Genomic DNA, 16,808 nt, shown 5'->3' with positions numbered 1-16,808 from the left:
AGACTGATGGACAGCTGAGGTCAGAATGGTATAATAGAGCATCTCTGGTGGCTTCCCTGAGATACAGGGAGATTTCAGAGAACTGGAGGTCTCAGAAGGGTAAGACCATGACACTGCCAGTAGAAAAGAAATAGCCTTTGAAAGAAGATAGGGCTTTCCTGCCTGAAGTTTCCTCAGCCTGAATACAGCCTGCAGAGAAAAGATCAGGGCCTTACCTTTACATGATAATATGCATAAGTTGCTTTGTTTTTAATAACCAAACTTTTAAATAGTTTTTCTTAACTATATTTCTGTAAAAATACAATCTTCCATTAGACCTTTCCCACTCTACGTGACATGCATGTGAAAACATGCTAGCTAGTGGGTTAAATCCCACCCTGAAAGCAGTACCAGACATACCACTGTCAAAAAAATCCTGGTTTCCATAGTGTGATCAGTAGATCTGCCCTGGCAGATGACATATTTTGTGTCTTTATTAACTGTGCATAATTTTTACATTCTGTTCCAGTTAGCTGGTGACATATAACTATGTTTTAAAATCAGATCTCAAGGCAAAGAAATCTCAAGGTGGAAAAATAAATACATTACTCAAGTATCTTGAAAGTATTGCACTAAGTGACACATCGACTTAAGCTGGTGAATTGTGGTTGAGTAGCTTCAAATAGAAATAGTTTTAAAACAAAAATACTACTAAGCATTAGACTTTTTATAAAGTTGAGTGAAATTGGTATTAGAAAAATTATTACTCTTATACTTTTATTACATATTGAGCTGGATCTGTTTTCCTCTGAAGTCACCAGGAAAATTAACATCAATATAATTAACCTGAAGCAAGATTTAACCTGGAAAGAGTTATTTTACCGTTAATAAAGGAGGAAATGAACTCTGAATCTCAGCTTCTCCAGCATGGCACTGAACCCAGATCCACAGAGATATTTATATACTGACCTCCTGCTGGACAAGAAAAAGCCAGGTAAATGCATTTCAAAACCTGGAACTCATTAACTCTGATCCCTATTGAACACAAAATGCATTCACCATTTCTCAAGACATGTGAAAAGTAAGTAGGGCAATGTGGGAAATCAGCAATATAAAACAATATTATAAAAAGGGTTACTCTGTAATGATCATGGCTGGGTTAATTTTCCAACATTCATTATGAACTCCTGGAACTCACAGCTACCAACAGCTCTGTGCAGTTCAGTGGATGGTGGTCAGTTTTGGACTTTGTAGTCTACTTCTAAAAGCCATCTCCTCCAAAGCAACAGAGACTGGCTGTCTGGAACCACTCTGCAGGACAGAGCCAGCCAAGGTGCCACCAGCTGAAACTCCTCGTTTGAACCACAGGTCACAATCTGATCTGAGTTATACCAAAGTTAATCAGAGGCACAGGGATGTTAATAGGATCAGAATCTAGCTCAGTGTCAGTGTAAGGACTATGGTTGCTCACTGGAGTGTCTCAGATTACTCACAGATTGCTCTTCACATTGCTTTCCTGCGTCTTGAAGAAAAACTGCAGTATTGCCAGGAGAGTTTTCCATTACTAGCCCTTATTTTGAGTGTGTGCTAGATAAATCTGTGCATGCCAAGGCAACACAGAATTGTTATTTAAATGTTTTACCCATTAGTAAAAAAAAAAAAAAAAAAAAGCAAGCTAGCTGAATGAGGGGAACTTGTTTTGCCCCCTCTCTGTCTTTATTCTGTTTTTTTAAAAATAAGAACAAAAATTGTCTCTTTCATTCACCTTGTGCCTGCATCTGGAATTTGCTTTGATCCCAGGTATAACTTGCTCAAATTCTGTATTCATAGCATAACATGTTGGGGTTTTTTTCCTTTTTATGTCTTCCACTATTTACATATTCTTTTAAGATATGCTCTAAAAGATAATGTTTTTTCTAATTAGTTTCATCATACACTGTTATTTATGGGGGTTCTAGATGATTCTGTTCTCACAGAAGTTTTTTGTCCACATTATTCTCACCCACTGAAAAAAAACCCACAGAATGAACCACAGGAGGAAATTTTACTTGAGATCCTGAAATGTTGTACCAAATGGAGCCTGAGGTTCAAACTCAATTGCTACAGAACAGACCTTGTGGTGTGCCCAAACCCTGCAGGTTTCAAGGAACACTGAGCCTTACAGAATTTTTAAAAGGCCACAGCAAACTCATCAAAGGCTTTGTGTCTCTGCACGAGTCTGGTTTCTCAGTGGGCCTCATGTCACATTCACTGAGGTCGTATTACAAACGTTCCTTAGAGTCAGAGATCTCTGAACCTCCTTTCTCTAAATGAAATAACTCCTGTCTACTAGGCACTTTTATTGACTGGCTTCAGACTTGAAAAAAAAATTCTACCACAGGATGTAGAGATGTTATGTGACAGGAAACAGAAGGCGAATTGTCCTGGTGAACTAAAGGTGCTAGAGTTTGTGGAAAAAAGATCTTAACAATAGACAAAGCAGTAGCCACCTGTGAATATATCATGCCTGGCTACCTCACTACCCTGCCCATGGAACTTTGTGGTTGTCATTTCTATATCTGAGTGTCTTAGAGAATGAACTAGAAATAAACAGAAGTACATCAGATGAAGTCCTATTTCCTAATGCTTTCAGAGACAGATGAAAACTTCACTGTGGCTCTGCTACACATATTGTTCAAGACCTCAATGTTTGCAAGATGTCCTTAATTCCAAAATTGAGGGTTATTATTTTACTGGCAAATCTCATAGCTTCAGCCTTGTATTGCCCTCTAGTAATGTCACACTGCTGAAGAGCAGGAGCATGCTATGAGACATGATAAAATAACATTAAAAAAACCAGCAAAGGAAGTAAAATCTTCCACGACTAGTCCATGATCTCAAGATGTCTGCAAAGCTGGCAGAACACACATCATCCTTAGTGAAACATCTTCTGAGGATTTCAGTCATACTAAGGCAGAAGTTTCTGTATCCAAAACACATTTTAGGTTGGCATAATCCAGCTGCAACATTTTTTGTTATGGTATTTAAAGCACCATTCAGATTGTAGATGAGATGGCTGTGCTAAAGAATAGCTGTATCAGTTTCAGTAAAATACATCTAGAAGACAACAGAGCAGTGAAGCTGCATTATTGTAAAGCAAAATAATAATAAAAATATCTGACATAGACTCTGCAAATTTGTGGAGCTGTTGGGATTGTGTTTCAGTGTAATCTATTCATTATAACTACTGTGGGTAAAACACTACCACTAATATGTGACACAATATTCCTGCCACCACTTTGGGGAAATGCAGAATAGTCAAAGTTCCTCATGAAACAGGTTGTCATGGTTTAAGACTGGTCTGGCCACTAAACAGAGGACAGATGCTCTCTATTAACCCTTTGTCCTTCCCAGAGGGGGATGGGAAAAAGAGAAAACGGAGAGAGACTTCTGGGTTGGAAAAAAAAAATAATAAAACAGCTTTAATAAAAAAATAGCAAAATAACCAATATCAGGCTCCCCCAGTGACAATCTCCTCAGCACTGCTGCTGTGGGGCAGGCACTGGGAAAGCCCCAGACTGGACTGAGTGGTAGATGAGAACTGGATTCAGGAAGGCAGAAGAACAAAGTCTTCCTCAGACACCAGCCATAGAAGAAGAGAGCCTGACCCTCATGATGCCTGAGCTTTCTGCTGAACATGTCATGTATGAGGTGGAACCCTTTGGTCAGTTTTGGGTAACCTGTTGGGTCCTCTCCTCCCCGCAGGAGGGTCACAGGTGAGACCCTTTTTCAGCTCTTTCACTTCTGGCACAGAAGAAGTTGAACAGAACCAAGCAGTGACCTTGGTTTCTATAGGAATAAGTACAAGCAGGAGCTTTGCTGCCTACCATTCATAGTGTTGCCTTAGTAATCACTAGAGGTGTCGAGCATTATCAGTCCTAGAAGCAGATACTGACTGAAAAACATGCTGTTCACTTCAGAAAGTGCAGTCACTTCAGAGAGACTTAACTAAAAAACAGAATTACTGAAAAGAAACTTGGTTCTGTCCTGATTCAAACCAGGACACAGGTATGGCAGTGTGGAATATAAGTGTGGCCGGGGCATCTGTGTCAGGAATGGGTAAAATAATTTTAAAACATGGTTTAAATCATTTAAATCATTACAAAATATGGTTTCACTGCAGGCACAGAGGCCAAAAATTTAGCAGTCTTGCATAACAAGGGATCCTCTAACTTGCCTATTTAACTTTTTAATTTGTACCTATTCCAGTCATCATTGCTGTCTTGCCCTTGATGAATATAAAAAAATCTTGATTTTAAATGCAATCTTCATAAAATAAGCTACAAAAACAAAGTAGCTGTGAATGAGAGTATGGTATAAGTATTTACATAAATTTGGAGTTCTTTATTAGTAGTCACCACTCTCAGTGAATACACCTAAAAAAAGGATACAAAAAAATTCTTAGAACAGAGGTCAAACTGTCTTCAAAAAGATGTCTGGTTTTCCCAGGTATTAGTATAAAAATATAGAGAGTATAAATCAGCCAAAGATGCAGAATGTGTATAGTTAAGTCTTCCATCTTTAACCATAGTGATTATGTCAATAATTTGTAAACTTCTGCCTAGGACTAATTTATTCACTTCTTTTTTTTTTTTTTTCTTTTTAATGTAAAGAGCAAGAGACAAAAGTTATCTCTAAACAGAAAGGAGATGCTGGCAAAACAAGAACTACAAAAAAGATGCTGAGGATGGGATTCAGTTACCTGTACATAAGCTTCTAATGCCATCTTAGACAGTCTAGGGACTATCTGGGGATCATCTCTGTCGCCAGCTGCCACTCCAGAATGGCATTACTGTTTTGTAAGTCCCACCCATTGTGGCTGTCTCAGATATCCTGGGGCATTGAAAATAGCAATGACTGCATATATTTAAGTCATGAATCCCACCCTGACAGTTTATCTTCCTTGATACGCAAGCTCTGTCTAAGCTAACCCCAGAAAAGGATGATGCACTGAGGAGGGAAGAATGGAGACACCCAAGATAGCCCCTCTCAATCAGCTCTGGTCCTGAAACGATGCAGCCAAAATAAATGGGTGTATCCTCATGTGGCCCCAATGTGTTACATGAGTTTATTGTCTGGGTCTTTGCCAACTCAAGGATCTTTACAGGGTTATATCACGTGTTGTAGAAACTGCAGAGTTTAGGGAAACAGGAAAAAAAATGGGTGCCCTCTTTGCATTTTGGCTTTATGGTGAGGGAACAGTCCTCAGGTACTGGAAAGACAGAGAAAGAAATCAATCTATGTGTGTAGCTAGGAAATCTGCCCCAGTAAAATGAACACTAATCAGCATTTTGCTTGTAGGCTATTTTGCTTTTTTAAAAATCACACCTTCCTGCATTCTCTTGTAACTACTAAGGGAACAGAGCTTGATTCCCCTTGTCTCCTGTCCCTTGACAGCCACTTAGGATCTGAAAGATGCTGCCCATCAGAGATTGCAATCTACCTTGTATAGTTCTCAGGTATGTTTAAATCTTCTTCTATCCAGAGGCTGGCTGAAAGAACTGTCAGGTCATTATTGCAGGCTGTAGTTTCATACTTAGGCTGAACAGTGTATGATCTCTCTCCAGCCTTCACCTTCATTCACTGAAGGTCAGGGTATTAGAGTGTTATTTTAAATATACTCCTAGAGGTGAAGAGTTAAAAATAGACTTCTACGAAAACAAACAGTAATTGGTTAAACCTTGTTAGCCATCACATGAAGATGATAACTCCTCCCAGGAAAAGACAAAGCAAAAGCAGCTTTGACATGGATTTGTACTTAGAAGAGCAGCTACAGGCTTACTGGGAAGGAGTTCACAATATAGGCTCTTGGATTATTAGCAGAAAAAAACAGCTTGATTCTGGAAAGGAAGGGACGGAGATACGAGAAAAAAATTTCCTCATCATGATCTGAAAGTGAATTCCATGGATTCTGTCCTTTGGAACAACTACCAGTAGAAAGACAGCTTAAAAATATGGAGCTTGGAAAGGCAAAGCTGCTGAGAACCGGCCTTAATGCTTTATATCAGGCCATCCACCCTGTACATGGAATTGCTTGGACAGATGGGAAGCAGGTGATCCTGACTGCTTTATACTACCATAATGGAGAGCTAAAATTTGGAGACTCAAGTGTTGTTGGTCAATTTGAACATGTTCATGGGCTTTACTGGGGCCCATATTGCTCTACGGACACCGCAGCTCTGCTTGCTGTTCAGCATAAGAAGCACGTTACTGTTTGGAAGGTGGGCTACAGCACCATAGAGAAGAACAAACCCTTGATTGCTCAGACTTGTGAAGTTGGTGAGCCATTTCCATTGCTTTCCCAGGGCTGTGTCTGGCATCCAAAGAAGGAGATCTTGGCTGTGCTTACAAAAAGAGATGCTTCAGTCTTGCACGCTGTTCGTACTGACAATGCTAGAGTCAAGGCAGACATCAAAAGCAGTGGGCTTATCCACTGTGCTTGCTGGACTAAGGATGGTAATCGTTTAGTCATTGCTATAGGCAGTGCCCTGCATTCCTACATATGGGATGATGCTCAGAAAACTCTAAATGCCTGCTCCTTTTGCCCAATCTTTGATGTGGGAGGTTATATCTGTGCTATAGAAGCGACAATGGATTTCCAAATTGCTGTAGCTACTGAGCTTCCTTTGGATAATATCTGTGGCTTGAATGCAGGCATTGCATTTGATATGCCATCTGGTACTGAAACTGGTTCTTTAACCTCACAGTTTGCTGGTGATGAGGAGTACTCCATGGACCTGCGAAGAAAGTCCATAGATTCAGACAAGTCATGTGTGGATTCAGTTGCTTCTTCTTCATCAGGTCCTGTGGATTTAACCCATATCCTTGCAAACCACCGTCGCTCTGATCCCGGTCCTCTTATTACTCTGAAACGCAAAGACTCTGCAGCAACAAATGGTCAAGATTCTTCTCACTTGATCTTGGTGACTTTTGAGAGGAAGGTGACCACCACCAGAAAAGTCACCATCCCAGGTATTCTGGTTCCTGATATAATGGCTTTTGACCTTAGAGCTAAGATTGTGGCAGTAGCCTCTAACACTTCTAACATTGTGTTGGTGTATTCAGTAACCTCATCTTGCATGCCTCATATTCAACAAATACAGCTGGAGAAAAATGAAAGACCAAAGGGCCTATGCTTTTTGACAGATAAACTCCTGTTGCTTCTGATTGGGAAGCAAAAGTTCCCTGAGCCTAGTCTCATTCCATCCTCAAGTTCAGACAGGTATGTTATACGTCTGGTGATCAAAGAACTGATGCTGGAAGAATATTCTTCAGCATGGCCTGAGACAAAGCAGAACACATTTTGTAACTTTGAATCCTCTGTGAATATTCCTGGAAAAAGAAGGTTCTTTGAGAATCCTGCCACAGAAGACCAACCTCAAAGCAGGGAGCTGTTAATACCAAGAAGCACAGTTATTCAATCTCCAAGTGGCAGGAGAAGACTCCTCGAAGAAGTAAAGAGCCCTAGTTATGAGCAGGGTTCTTCATTAAGTATGAGTGACCTGGATGATAAAAGGCTCCCAGGTGACCCTTCAGTGGCCTTGGAAATACTGGATGCTGAACCTACCAATCGTTCAGTGTCTCTTCTTGGTTCTGGAACACCTACCAGGCTTTCCAGCAGAGCAGTTTCCCCTAAAGTGCAGTTTAATATGATCCAAGAAATATCAAATTCTCCTAAAAACAACAATTTGCCAAGTGAAAGAGGAATGAGTCACATATCTAGAAATTTAGACAGACTTTGTGGGAGCTTCAGTGAGTTACAACTGAGTCTTTCTGAAATAACAGACTTTGCTAGAAATGGGAGGAAGAGATCATCTTCAGCCTACCCATGTTCACAGGAACCACCTGTTGTTCACATCACTTACCAGGTAACTTCGTTGTCAACTTAAAGATACTGTAATAGGTTGCTGAATTTTTATGCAATCTTGAAATCAAGAGGATGCAGTTTAATGCTTATCAACACATGAGAAATGTAACCTGAGTTTGGCATCCAGCCTAATTTAAAATCGTATTATAATTTGTTATTGAAACAATAACTCGGAGGGATGTGGGTAACTTAGAGGATACTTCACATGGGAGATTTTTGTCTGTTTGTTGTTTGATTGTCTTGGATACAAGCTAATTTTGTGTGCATTTGTCAAAGAGGGAGAATAGAACCAAGTGGTTGTTCATGTACAGAAGGTTTGGATGTCAGTTTATGGTAGAGATGAGCCTCTGAGTAGGGTGGTACCACGACCCACCAGAAACATAATAAATAATAACTTGAGCTCAAATCCAAAGTCTGAAGACAGCTAGACTCTCAGGAAGGCTGAAATAAAGTGTTGAATCTCAATTTATGGAAAATTCAGGTGGGCATGACATGAAGTCAGCTGATTTCTACTTAAATTTCCCAGCACTAATCTTCATATAAATATCGTACTCAATTTGTAAAACATTAACACTTAAAATTATTTGGAAAAAATAAATAAATCTGTCAATGTCTAATTATCATTCATTAAATAAACAGACAAATGTCAAATCATGTTCCTATCCCACCCCTGATTTGCAGAATTCCTACTGGCTTCAATAAGAATTTCAACTAAGGAAGGTAGGTTGAGCAATTATTTTGGGCTACTATTCATAGTATTATTAGAAGTAATAGTAACATTATACTATTAGTGGTGTTGCTGCTAAAATTGGGGTCTCTTTCAGAATATAGATGCCAATTATAAATGCATTCTTATTGCAACATAAGCAGCATTATGTCTCAGGAATATATGACATTGTGATGATGCTCAAGCATATACTTCTAAAACAAATTTGCCTTCCTTTTACTTTAAAGGAATCCATACAGACATCTAAGTGCCTCTCCTAAAACATTTATTTAGGGAATGGTGACTCAATTCAATCATATTCATTGCTTTTTAGCAATTTTTTATTTGGCATTTAAGCAGATTCTAGTATCTTAAGTACACTGGATAAAAGCAAATTTTTAAATCTGAATTAGTTAATAATCTAACTTCACTATGATACAAAGTCTGGTGAAAAAGAGCAATATACCTGTTTTAAATAGATATAGGGTTTTATTTGGCAAGAAGCAATCATTCTGTTCTTTACTATGTTCAAATTAATTCTGATTTTTCAACATAAATCAACTTATTTATTTAGCAAGCACTACGACCTCTTGGATTTGATTGGATTAACCTTTCCAAAGAGAAGTTTTGTTTGTGACATGTAACATTAACCTAAGATCTGAAGTCACTGTGCATGTTCAGTTGCACAAGCAGTGAGAATTAGTTATTCTGGTTTTTTCACTGAAAGGACAATGAATAATGAGTGCTTGTACAATACTGATAAACTCAATTTAGAAAGGCAGATTCTTATTTATCTGACCAGGTTAGCTGCACAGTGAGCCAGCAGAAAGCACAGCTAGTACTGCATTTGAATGACTCAGAACAAGGTCCACTGAGTGTCTTTCTGACACACAGAGCTTTCTGTGTAAGTCTCAAATCATGCCTTGCATAGTTCCACCCCTCTTCTGAAATCTAACAGGATCACAGTGTGATGCCAAAAAGAAAGAAAAATAGACTGATGGCAAAACGGCCTCTAGACAGACAGGGAAATATTTTCTTCATAGGCAGCTAATAATTTTCTCAGAAAATAGTTGTTTTGATTAGTTTGGATTCAGCCATCTGAACCTTGTTCCTCCTTCAGGAGTTGATTAGCCCTCTGTGAGCTCAGAGACCAGCTGGGCTGTGGGTTCCAGCCAGGCTGTGTTCACAGTGCAACAAGTCAGGAAATTGCTTTATTGCCTTATGATATAAATATCAGCCTGTGGAAAACATTCTAAGCTTTAGGAACACTGCAGTCCAGTCAATAACATGGCCATTATCTTTCAGCTTTTTGTGCCTAGTCCTTGCCTTCTTAAGTGTTTGTATAATCCCCAGCATGGCAGAGGCTCAGTCTTGATTGACAAATCTATTGCACTACAAAACAGAATGATCAGGGCTGCATAACCATATTTGTGCATTAAAAGCATAAAAGGCAGGTTAAAAACATAACAGATAAAAGTGTAGTGATAATTAATGGGCAATTATAAACATTGTTGTGCAGAAGCCTTATTGACATGTTTATGTATGTTTCCAGCTCTGCATAGAAAACCATAATATAAACCAGAATGTGTATTACTTAATAATTCATAATGTTTGCTCACTGAATAGTCTTCAAAGCTTTTGTTTGCTCTGTTAGTGCCACCCTGCCTCTAACTGCTCTGAAGTCACATCCGTGCAGCACTACCAGAATTTATATTCTCTGTAGCCCATAGCCAGGAAGGGAACACATGATCATTCACACTTTGGAAATGTCACTGCACTATCACTCGTGTAATAGCACTCAGCCATCAGAGGTGACTTTATCATTCATCCCTGAAAAGCAAATATTATTGCTCTTTCACCACATACAGACTTGTGACTGGGGACAGTGTGGGAGGGCAAACAGACACAGGTAATAAGATAATATTATTTAAAAGGCAAAAAAATAATAAAAAAAAGAAGGGGTGAGGATCCGTTAGGGATTTGTTTCTGTTTCTTTTTGCAAAAAGATACTTTTATAATCCTTTTCCCCAAGAAAATAAAACAGCTGCAGAATATTTAAACTAGCCTCATTCAAAAGCTAATTACAGGGGGAATACAGCCAATCTGGATTTGAAATGAATGGTTTTTAGGCAAACCTCTCCAGGAGGACAAGCATTCATCTTACTCTAAAGAATATATTAGAACTTCTACATTTTGCTCACAAGCAGTGTTGTGTCAGAAGTGTGTACCACTGAGAGCATATATTGCATAATTAAAAAGACATAAATATCTTTTCAGCAATTAGTCATGATAATTTTCTTTTCATAGCACTCACCAATAATTGCATACCAGTCAATTTGAACTTCTATAGCATCTTCATACAATTTACTATGGGAAGCTTTACTGCCAAGGTCAGCTATAAAAGGAACAATTTTTTTTTACACAGAGCTGAGAGATTAATAGAAATGATCCAAACATATGGCAATAAAGTTCTTCTGATAGAAATACATGAAGTAGAGATAAAAAAGGGGGGTACAAGGGTTAGACAGTAAAATGAGCAAAGACCAGCCTGCAATGATCAGCTGTAATAAGACTATGAACCTTTCTGAAATCCAAAGGTCAATTTTGACTCAGGTTCAGCTGTAGAAATAAGGTCATGAAAATGATGGAAGAGGAAGGTGATAGGGCTGCTCCCTTGAATAAGAAACTAGTCAACCATCCTCAAGTTTAGAAGGAAGAGATTTGGAATTACCATAAAAGAAAGACCTGCGGTAGTCAAGAGAAGGTGTAATTAATGAGTGGATAACATTTTGAGCAAAGGTTGAGGAATCTGTTAGAAGAAATTCTGACAGCCATATTCTGAAACTGATCAATAGCAGAAAAGCAGGGACATGATGCCTTTTACTAGACCAGATTATTTGTTTGTGGGACACATAGATGCAAAGGGGAAGGAACATGTACTGTCAAAACTGAATCCACGTTTTGAACACACAGTGCAAAGAAAGTGAAGATATGAGCTTAAAAAAACCCACACTCAAAACATGATTATAATGGAAACACAAGTATGAGAGCAAAGCAAGTATCTTAGGTGACAGTCACCTGAAAATAGGTGTTGCAGAACTATTGTCAGGGATGCTAATCCTAGCATCACATCATCTGAAACACTGATGGGCACTATAAATGCAAACTGCAGTGGGATTTAAGCATCCCATAGCATCTCAGATGTCTTCCAATGGGAACATTTTACAGGCTTATGCTTCTCTCTCAGGTTAATTAGGGTTGTGATTGGAACCTCCCACATAAGGGCAAGGGAAGAGATGAAGATCATCACCAAATTAAAGTCATGATCCACCAAAAATCAAACAGGAATCACAGCAAGAGTAGAAATCATGACAGAAGAGGGGAGCAGTGCAGGCTGTCAAACCTAATTAATACTACCTGTGGCAATACTGCAGAAGGTTTAATGAGACAAAGTCCTTTGAATGTAAAAAAGCATAGTTCTCATTCCTCTTCAGTGCTCATTCTTAGCCATATCACTCTCTTTTCATTGTCAGAACCCCCACATCTATTTAATTTACTTGTTTTTTCTCATCCCATCCATTAATCCTAAGTAATGTGGGAGCAAGGCAAAAGCAAGCTGACTAATGGTACTAAGGTATCAAAACTGAAATTACTGCTGAAGCACCACATAAAGAGCTTACCTAAAGGATTTAAGAAAATGAAAACAGGGTTCTAGGCAACTACAGTGCTCTTCACCTTACAATGCAGAGCTGTGACTGACTAGCCTGATACCTTTCCTATAGAAAAGAACAGATTATAAACTGTCATTATTTACTTAGGAGAAGAGGCCAACACCCACCTCCTTCCAACCTCCTTTCAGGTAGTTGTAGAGCATGTTGAGGTCTCCCCTCAGCCTCCTTTTCTTCAGACTAAACAACCCCAGTTCCCTCAGCTGCTCCTCATAAGTCTTCTTCTCTAAACCCTTCACCACCTTCGTTGCTCTCCTGAGGCCAGTTAGGTCACTGGTCTCCAACGACCTCACACATGATCTCTGTTAAGGGCCAAGGTGGTTTGGAGCTGCATGAGCACACAAAGCAAAAAGCAAAGAAGCACATTGCTCTTCACGTGGGACTCTGAGATTGTGCACAGAATTGCACTGAGTGATGGTGTCACCTCCATGTTGTAGCAAAGATAGACAAAGAAAAAGCAAAATTGCTAAAGAACTGAAAGGAGTAAGAGCAGAGGAACAGTTAAAAGAACTCTGGCATAATGGCTAAGCCTATAACAAGACCTTTTCTTTTACATGCATGCATTTGAAGAAAAGTTCTTCAAATGGAACAGTCACTGAAGAAACAAAAGATGTTCTTCTCTGTGATGGCAAGATCCACTTGAAATTAGTCCAGCAGCTGTTTGATCTGCCTGTAATTGAAATGAAACACGGTATGTTCTTTTTATTTCTGGTATCTGGTTTCACCCAAGATTTCTAATGTAAAAGAGGCATTTGTGGTAGAATAATTACCCCATACGGTAGTAAAATGAGATCACCAACTTTTTTTTATAATTACGTGTTTTCCTTTGTCTGAAATATGGCAGAGTGTCTCTTGAAATCACTGAAATGCTAAGTAACTGCAGAACTACCTATTACCAGAGTAATGTGTTATATGTCTTTACAGAGGAATGCTGAGAAAATAATCAGTAACTGTGTTACCTGGAAATAGAAATGCTTCCTTGAGACATTTTGGCATGTTGTTTTGCCCATCTTTACAAACCCGACAATAGAGAGTAGGTTGGAAGAAAGTTCCTTCTCAGAATATGACACATGTATCATGTAGCATTTGGGATTATTTTAATGTAAAATGAACAGCGAAGCTCCATGTTCTAATTTGCCAGTTTCATTTCTACCACCCATCACTGATTAACTTTTAAGGACAGAAGCAGCTTGGGAAATCCTAGGCCTGGACTGGTCTCTGAATTACCTTGTCCCTGTCCATCTATTCCAACTTCTCAGCAACATACATACTGTTAATTTTCAGCCATTTCTCTATAATGCTTCTGATGGTTTTTCTCATCACAGTCTAATTATATTATCATCTTATGCTACACAACAGTTGTCTGTAATTATTATCTCTTGCATGCTTTCCACACTGAGAGATCCAGAAATTAGACTCTGTCTTGCCCCTGGTCTTAGCCCCTGACAGGCTGGGACACGTTGGCTTAATAGGGATATTCTGTTTTACGAGAAATGAAATCAGCTTTGGTGAAATCAAAAAGAAAAGGAAAGTTATAATCTAAGCTATAGTTTGCTAAATAATGACAGGTGCATACAAGACTGCTATATTATAGGCTTATTGGTGAAAAAGAAACCAGACCTGGCATGTTACTGGTCGTGTTACCAGACCACAATAATGAAGAAAAGAGGCTTCAAATACAACACAGATCAGAAGAGCTGCCTTTATCCAAGACACACTGGGCCATTTCAGTTTTCCCCTGGCTTACAGTAGTTTCAGAGAGTTGTTCCTGAAGATACAGGTATGCAGGTTTCATATTTTTATCAGCAATCTCTCCTGGCTGGACAGTGCAATGGAGGCATATATGAAAACAACTACTTGCAGTTGAGGCCTTTGCTATCTCCCAGCAGGCTGCTGCAGTAACACCATGCAACTTTGCAGGGCAAGGGGGATACCATTTTTGGCCTGTACTTCCAGCTCTTGATTTTGGAAACAAATGGCCATGAAGAAAAAAAAGGTTTAGAATTCAGTTTGAAAATAATAAATAATGGGCTTATTCGGCTCTGTAGAACAGCTGAATATGTAATATTTTATTACAGAACACTACTCCTCCATGTAATGCATTAGACTTCAGAGATACCAGAAAAACAATGTCTCAGAGTCAACCTAATGTGTCTTTGTGTTCAATGTGGTTGACTTTTCTGAAATTGAGTCTGTTGACAGCAATAGGAAAAACTGAAACAAGAATCTTTCTAAAACTCACCAAAATCTTGCAAAATTATCAGCTTTGGGGCAGAAGTAGTTATGTAGCTCTTAATTCAGTTCTGACCAGTACAGGTTAATATTCCTAAAGCTTTCCTTTGCCACAAAGCATGGTATTAAGTGTGATATTTAAAAAGATCACCCCCATCCTTTAATATTACATAATTAAAGACAATTCCATAAAGAGCATGCATGTATTAGAATGACAGCCTGGCTTTTTTTTTTTTTTTTACTGTGAATAAACACTTAGTCTTCAATATATTGAGGAAAAAAAGTTCACAACTGCAGGCCAAATTCCTACCCACCTCAAAGATCAGAGTTAAATGAGCAATGAACTTGGCCTCACGGCTTGCACTGCAGGCTCAGGACTGTAATACCATTACCTGCACTAATTATAGCCTGCCATATAATGCCCGTGGTTTGGCACGTAGAAGTCTCCCTTTTCAGCAGGTCATCATTGCAACAATCATGCATTGCAAAATGGTACCACACTCTGCACAAGGTTTTTCCACCTTTGGAATACTTTTTGCACATGCTTCAAAGCAAGAGTTACCAACGACGCAGCAAATTCCAAACATTTCAGTCAATGAAAAAAAAACCCAAACCAGCCCCAAGAGTCTGACAAAAGAGCATGCTTCATCAATTTGACCAAGAATGTAACTATCAGCAGAATTGCTGCTTCCAGACTGATTGCTTACAAAATCTGAAGTCTGTCCAGAATTAGAAAGAAAGTATTAAGAGCAGGAGATTAAAGATTCATGGTTTGGAATGACAATCTTCTTATGATGTAACAGGTGACACGACAACATGCAGAGGTGTAGCAGTCTGGAAAAGTGCTTTGCTATAAGGATGGGAGATTGCCTTGCCCAGGACCATGCTTCATTAGGACTGACAAAAAATAAGGATGGTTCTTCTGGATTTTCTATGCTTTTTTTTTTTCTTTTTTCTTTTTTTCACATTCCTTTCCAAAACACAGTTTTATCAACAACAGAACATATCAGGGCTTTCTTTACCTCATACCCCAGCTAATGCCCTTGCTCAGTAATGACAGGATCATATGCTCTAAGAAAAAACATGTGATACAAGGGCTCTGACAATGATTTTCAGTTGACACTTTTTTTTTTCTTTTTCATAATATCAAACTGAGAAAAAGACAAGTAGAGAATTCACTATTTTCAATAAGAACTGCAATATTCAGTCCAAAAGGAAAAAGTTAAATCACTAGAAAAAAATATACATGGTACATACAGCTGTATTTTCAAGCTGACTTGCACAGGAAAGTAAAAAACAAAGGGAAGGAGGGAGGTTTGTTTTCAGTTTCTATGCAATTCAGAACATAAAAGTCAGTGATTCTGATGTGTTTTTTTTTTAAGTCTTGCCTCTTTGTTTTTTTTTTTTAAAAAAAAGATTAAAAATGTAATTCAGATATTGTTCATTCTCTTTAAAAGATGATTGAATAAATAATTAAAGGACAAGAAATATTACATCACCTTCTGTAAATAATCTTTGGTATATCATTATATGCTTTGTAAATCATCTTCAAGGTGTAACTTCCTTCCATTTGCTATATGAATTTGAAAATGTACTGAACAATCTTGGCTTGACAGTAAAAGAGATGGAAACCCCTGCTTCCTTCTAGAAAAATAGAGCACAATCATTTTCTTTGCCAACTTTTTCAATTGTTATGGTCTCTTCATCATTTGGGTAAGAGCAGGTGAGCAGAAGGGTTAAGCAGAAGTAGACATCATGAGAACAACAGTCCCCATGGAAAGACTGGCTGAGTTTTCAGAAGATGGAGATCCTTATAGTTTATCATAACTAGCAAAGATGCACCTTGATTTTCAACTGAATTTAAATGAGGGACACAATGTCACCTTTAATTTAGCTCCCCTTCACATTTACCCACAGGTGTGTTTAGCATGGATTGTCAGACCTTAATGTCATTAGTGTAATAAGGCTTTAGTGCACAAAAAGAAAGTCAGCCTTGCTCATGTGCTGCCTGACTCTTGAAAACGTGCTTGTACATTTTATGTAACCAGAGCAGGACACTCATTTTCCTTTTTTTTGCTTAATTTTTGTAGGCTCTTCTTGGATTGTGCTCACTGCAGACATGGACGGCTTCGTGCCATTGATATTCAAAGCAACACAAGAGATAATCATAAGGGATGGAACTGACAGTTCAGAAGTCTGTGGAGGTCACTCCTACAAATTAAGTATGTCAATGCAACCACCAAGCAGAGTGACATAA

At 38.6% G+C, this 16,808-nt stretch overlaps 1 protein-coding gene across 1 annotated transcript; it reads left to right on the top strand.

Moving 5' to 3' along the window:
- Positions 1-5,972: 5,972 nt before the first annotated feature.
- Positions 5,973-16,808, top strand: LOC104392938 (WD repeat-containing protein C2orf44 homolog). The gene is made up of 3 exons (XM_010002383.1): positions 5,973-7,886; positions 12,890-13,010; positions 16,642-16,808. Exons 1-3 carry the CDS (start codon positions 5,973-5,975, stop codon positions 16,806-16,808), a joined length of 2,202 nt encoding a protein of 733 aa, XP_010000685.1.

Source organism: Chaetura pelagica, unplaced genomic scaffold, assembly GCF_000747805.2.
Source record: "Chaetura pelagica isolate M959 unplaced genomic scaffold, ChaPel_1.0 scaffold46, whole genome shotgun sequence".
Taxonomy (NCBI): domain Eukaryota; kingdom Metazoa; phylum Chordata; class Aves; order Apodiformes; family Apodidae; genus Chaetura; species Chaetura pelagica.
Note: the sequence above shows the minus strand (reverse complement) of the source record. Positions and strands in the feature narration are given on the sequence as shown.

Bases quoted from the DNA above. Each gene is read 5' to 3' on its own strand.
- LOC104392938 (XM_010002383.1), top strand. From the start codon at position 5,973: ATGGAGCTTGGAAAGGCAAAGCTGCTGAGAACCGGCCTTAATGCTTTA. The intron at 7,887-12,889 runs GTAACTTCGTTG...ATGCATTTGAAG, and splicing joins TTGTTCACATCACTTACCAG to AAAAGTTCTTCAAATGGAAC. The intron at 13,011-16,641 runs GTATGTTCTTTT...TAATTTTTGTAG, and splicing joins TGTAATTGAAATGAAACACG to GCTCTTCTTGGATTGTGCTC.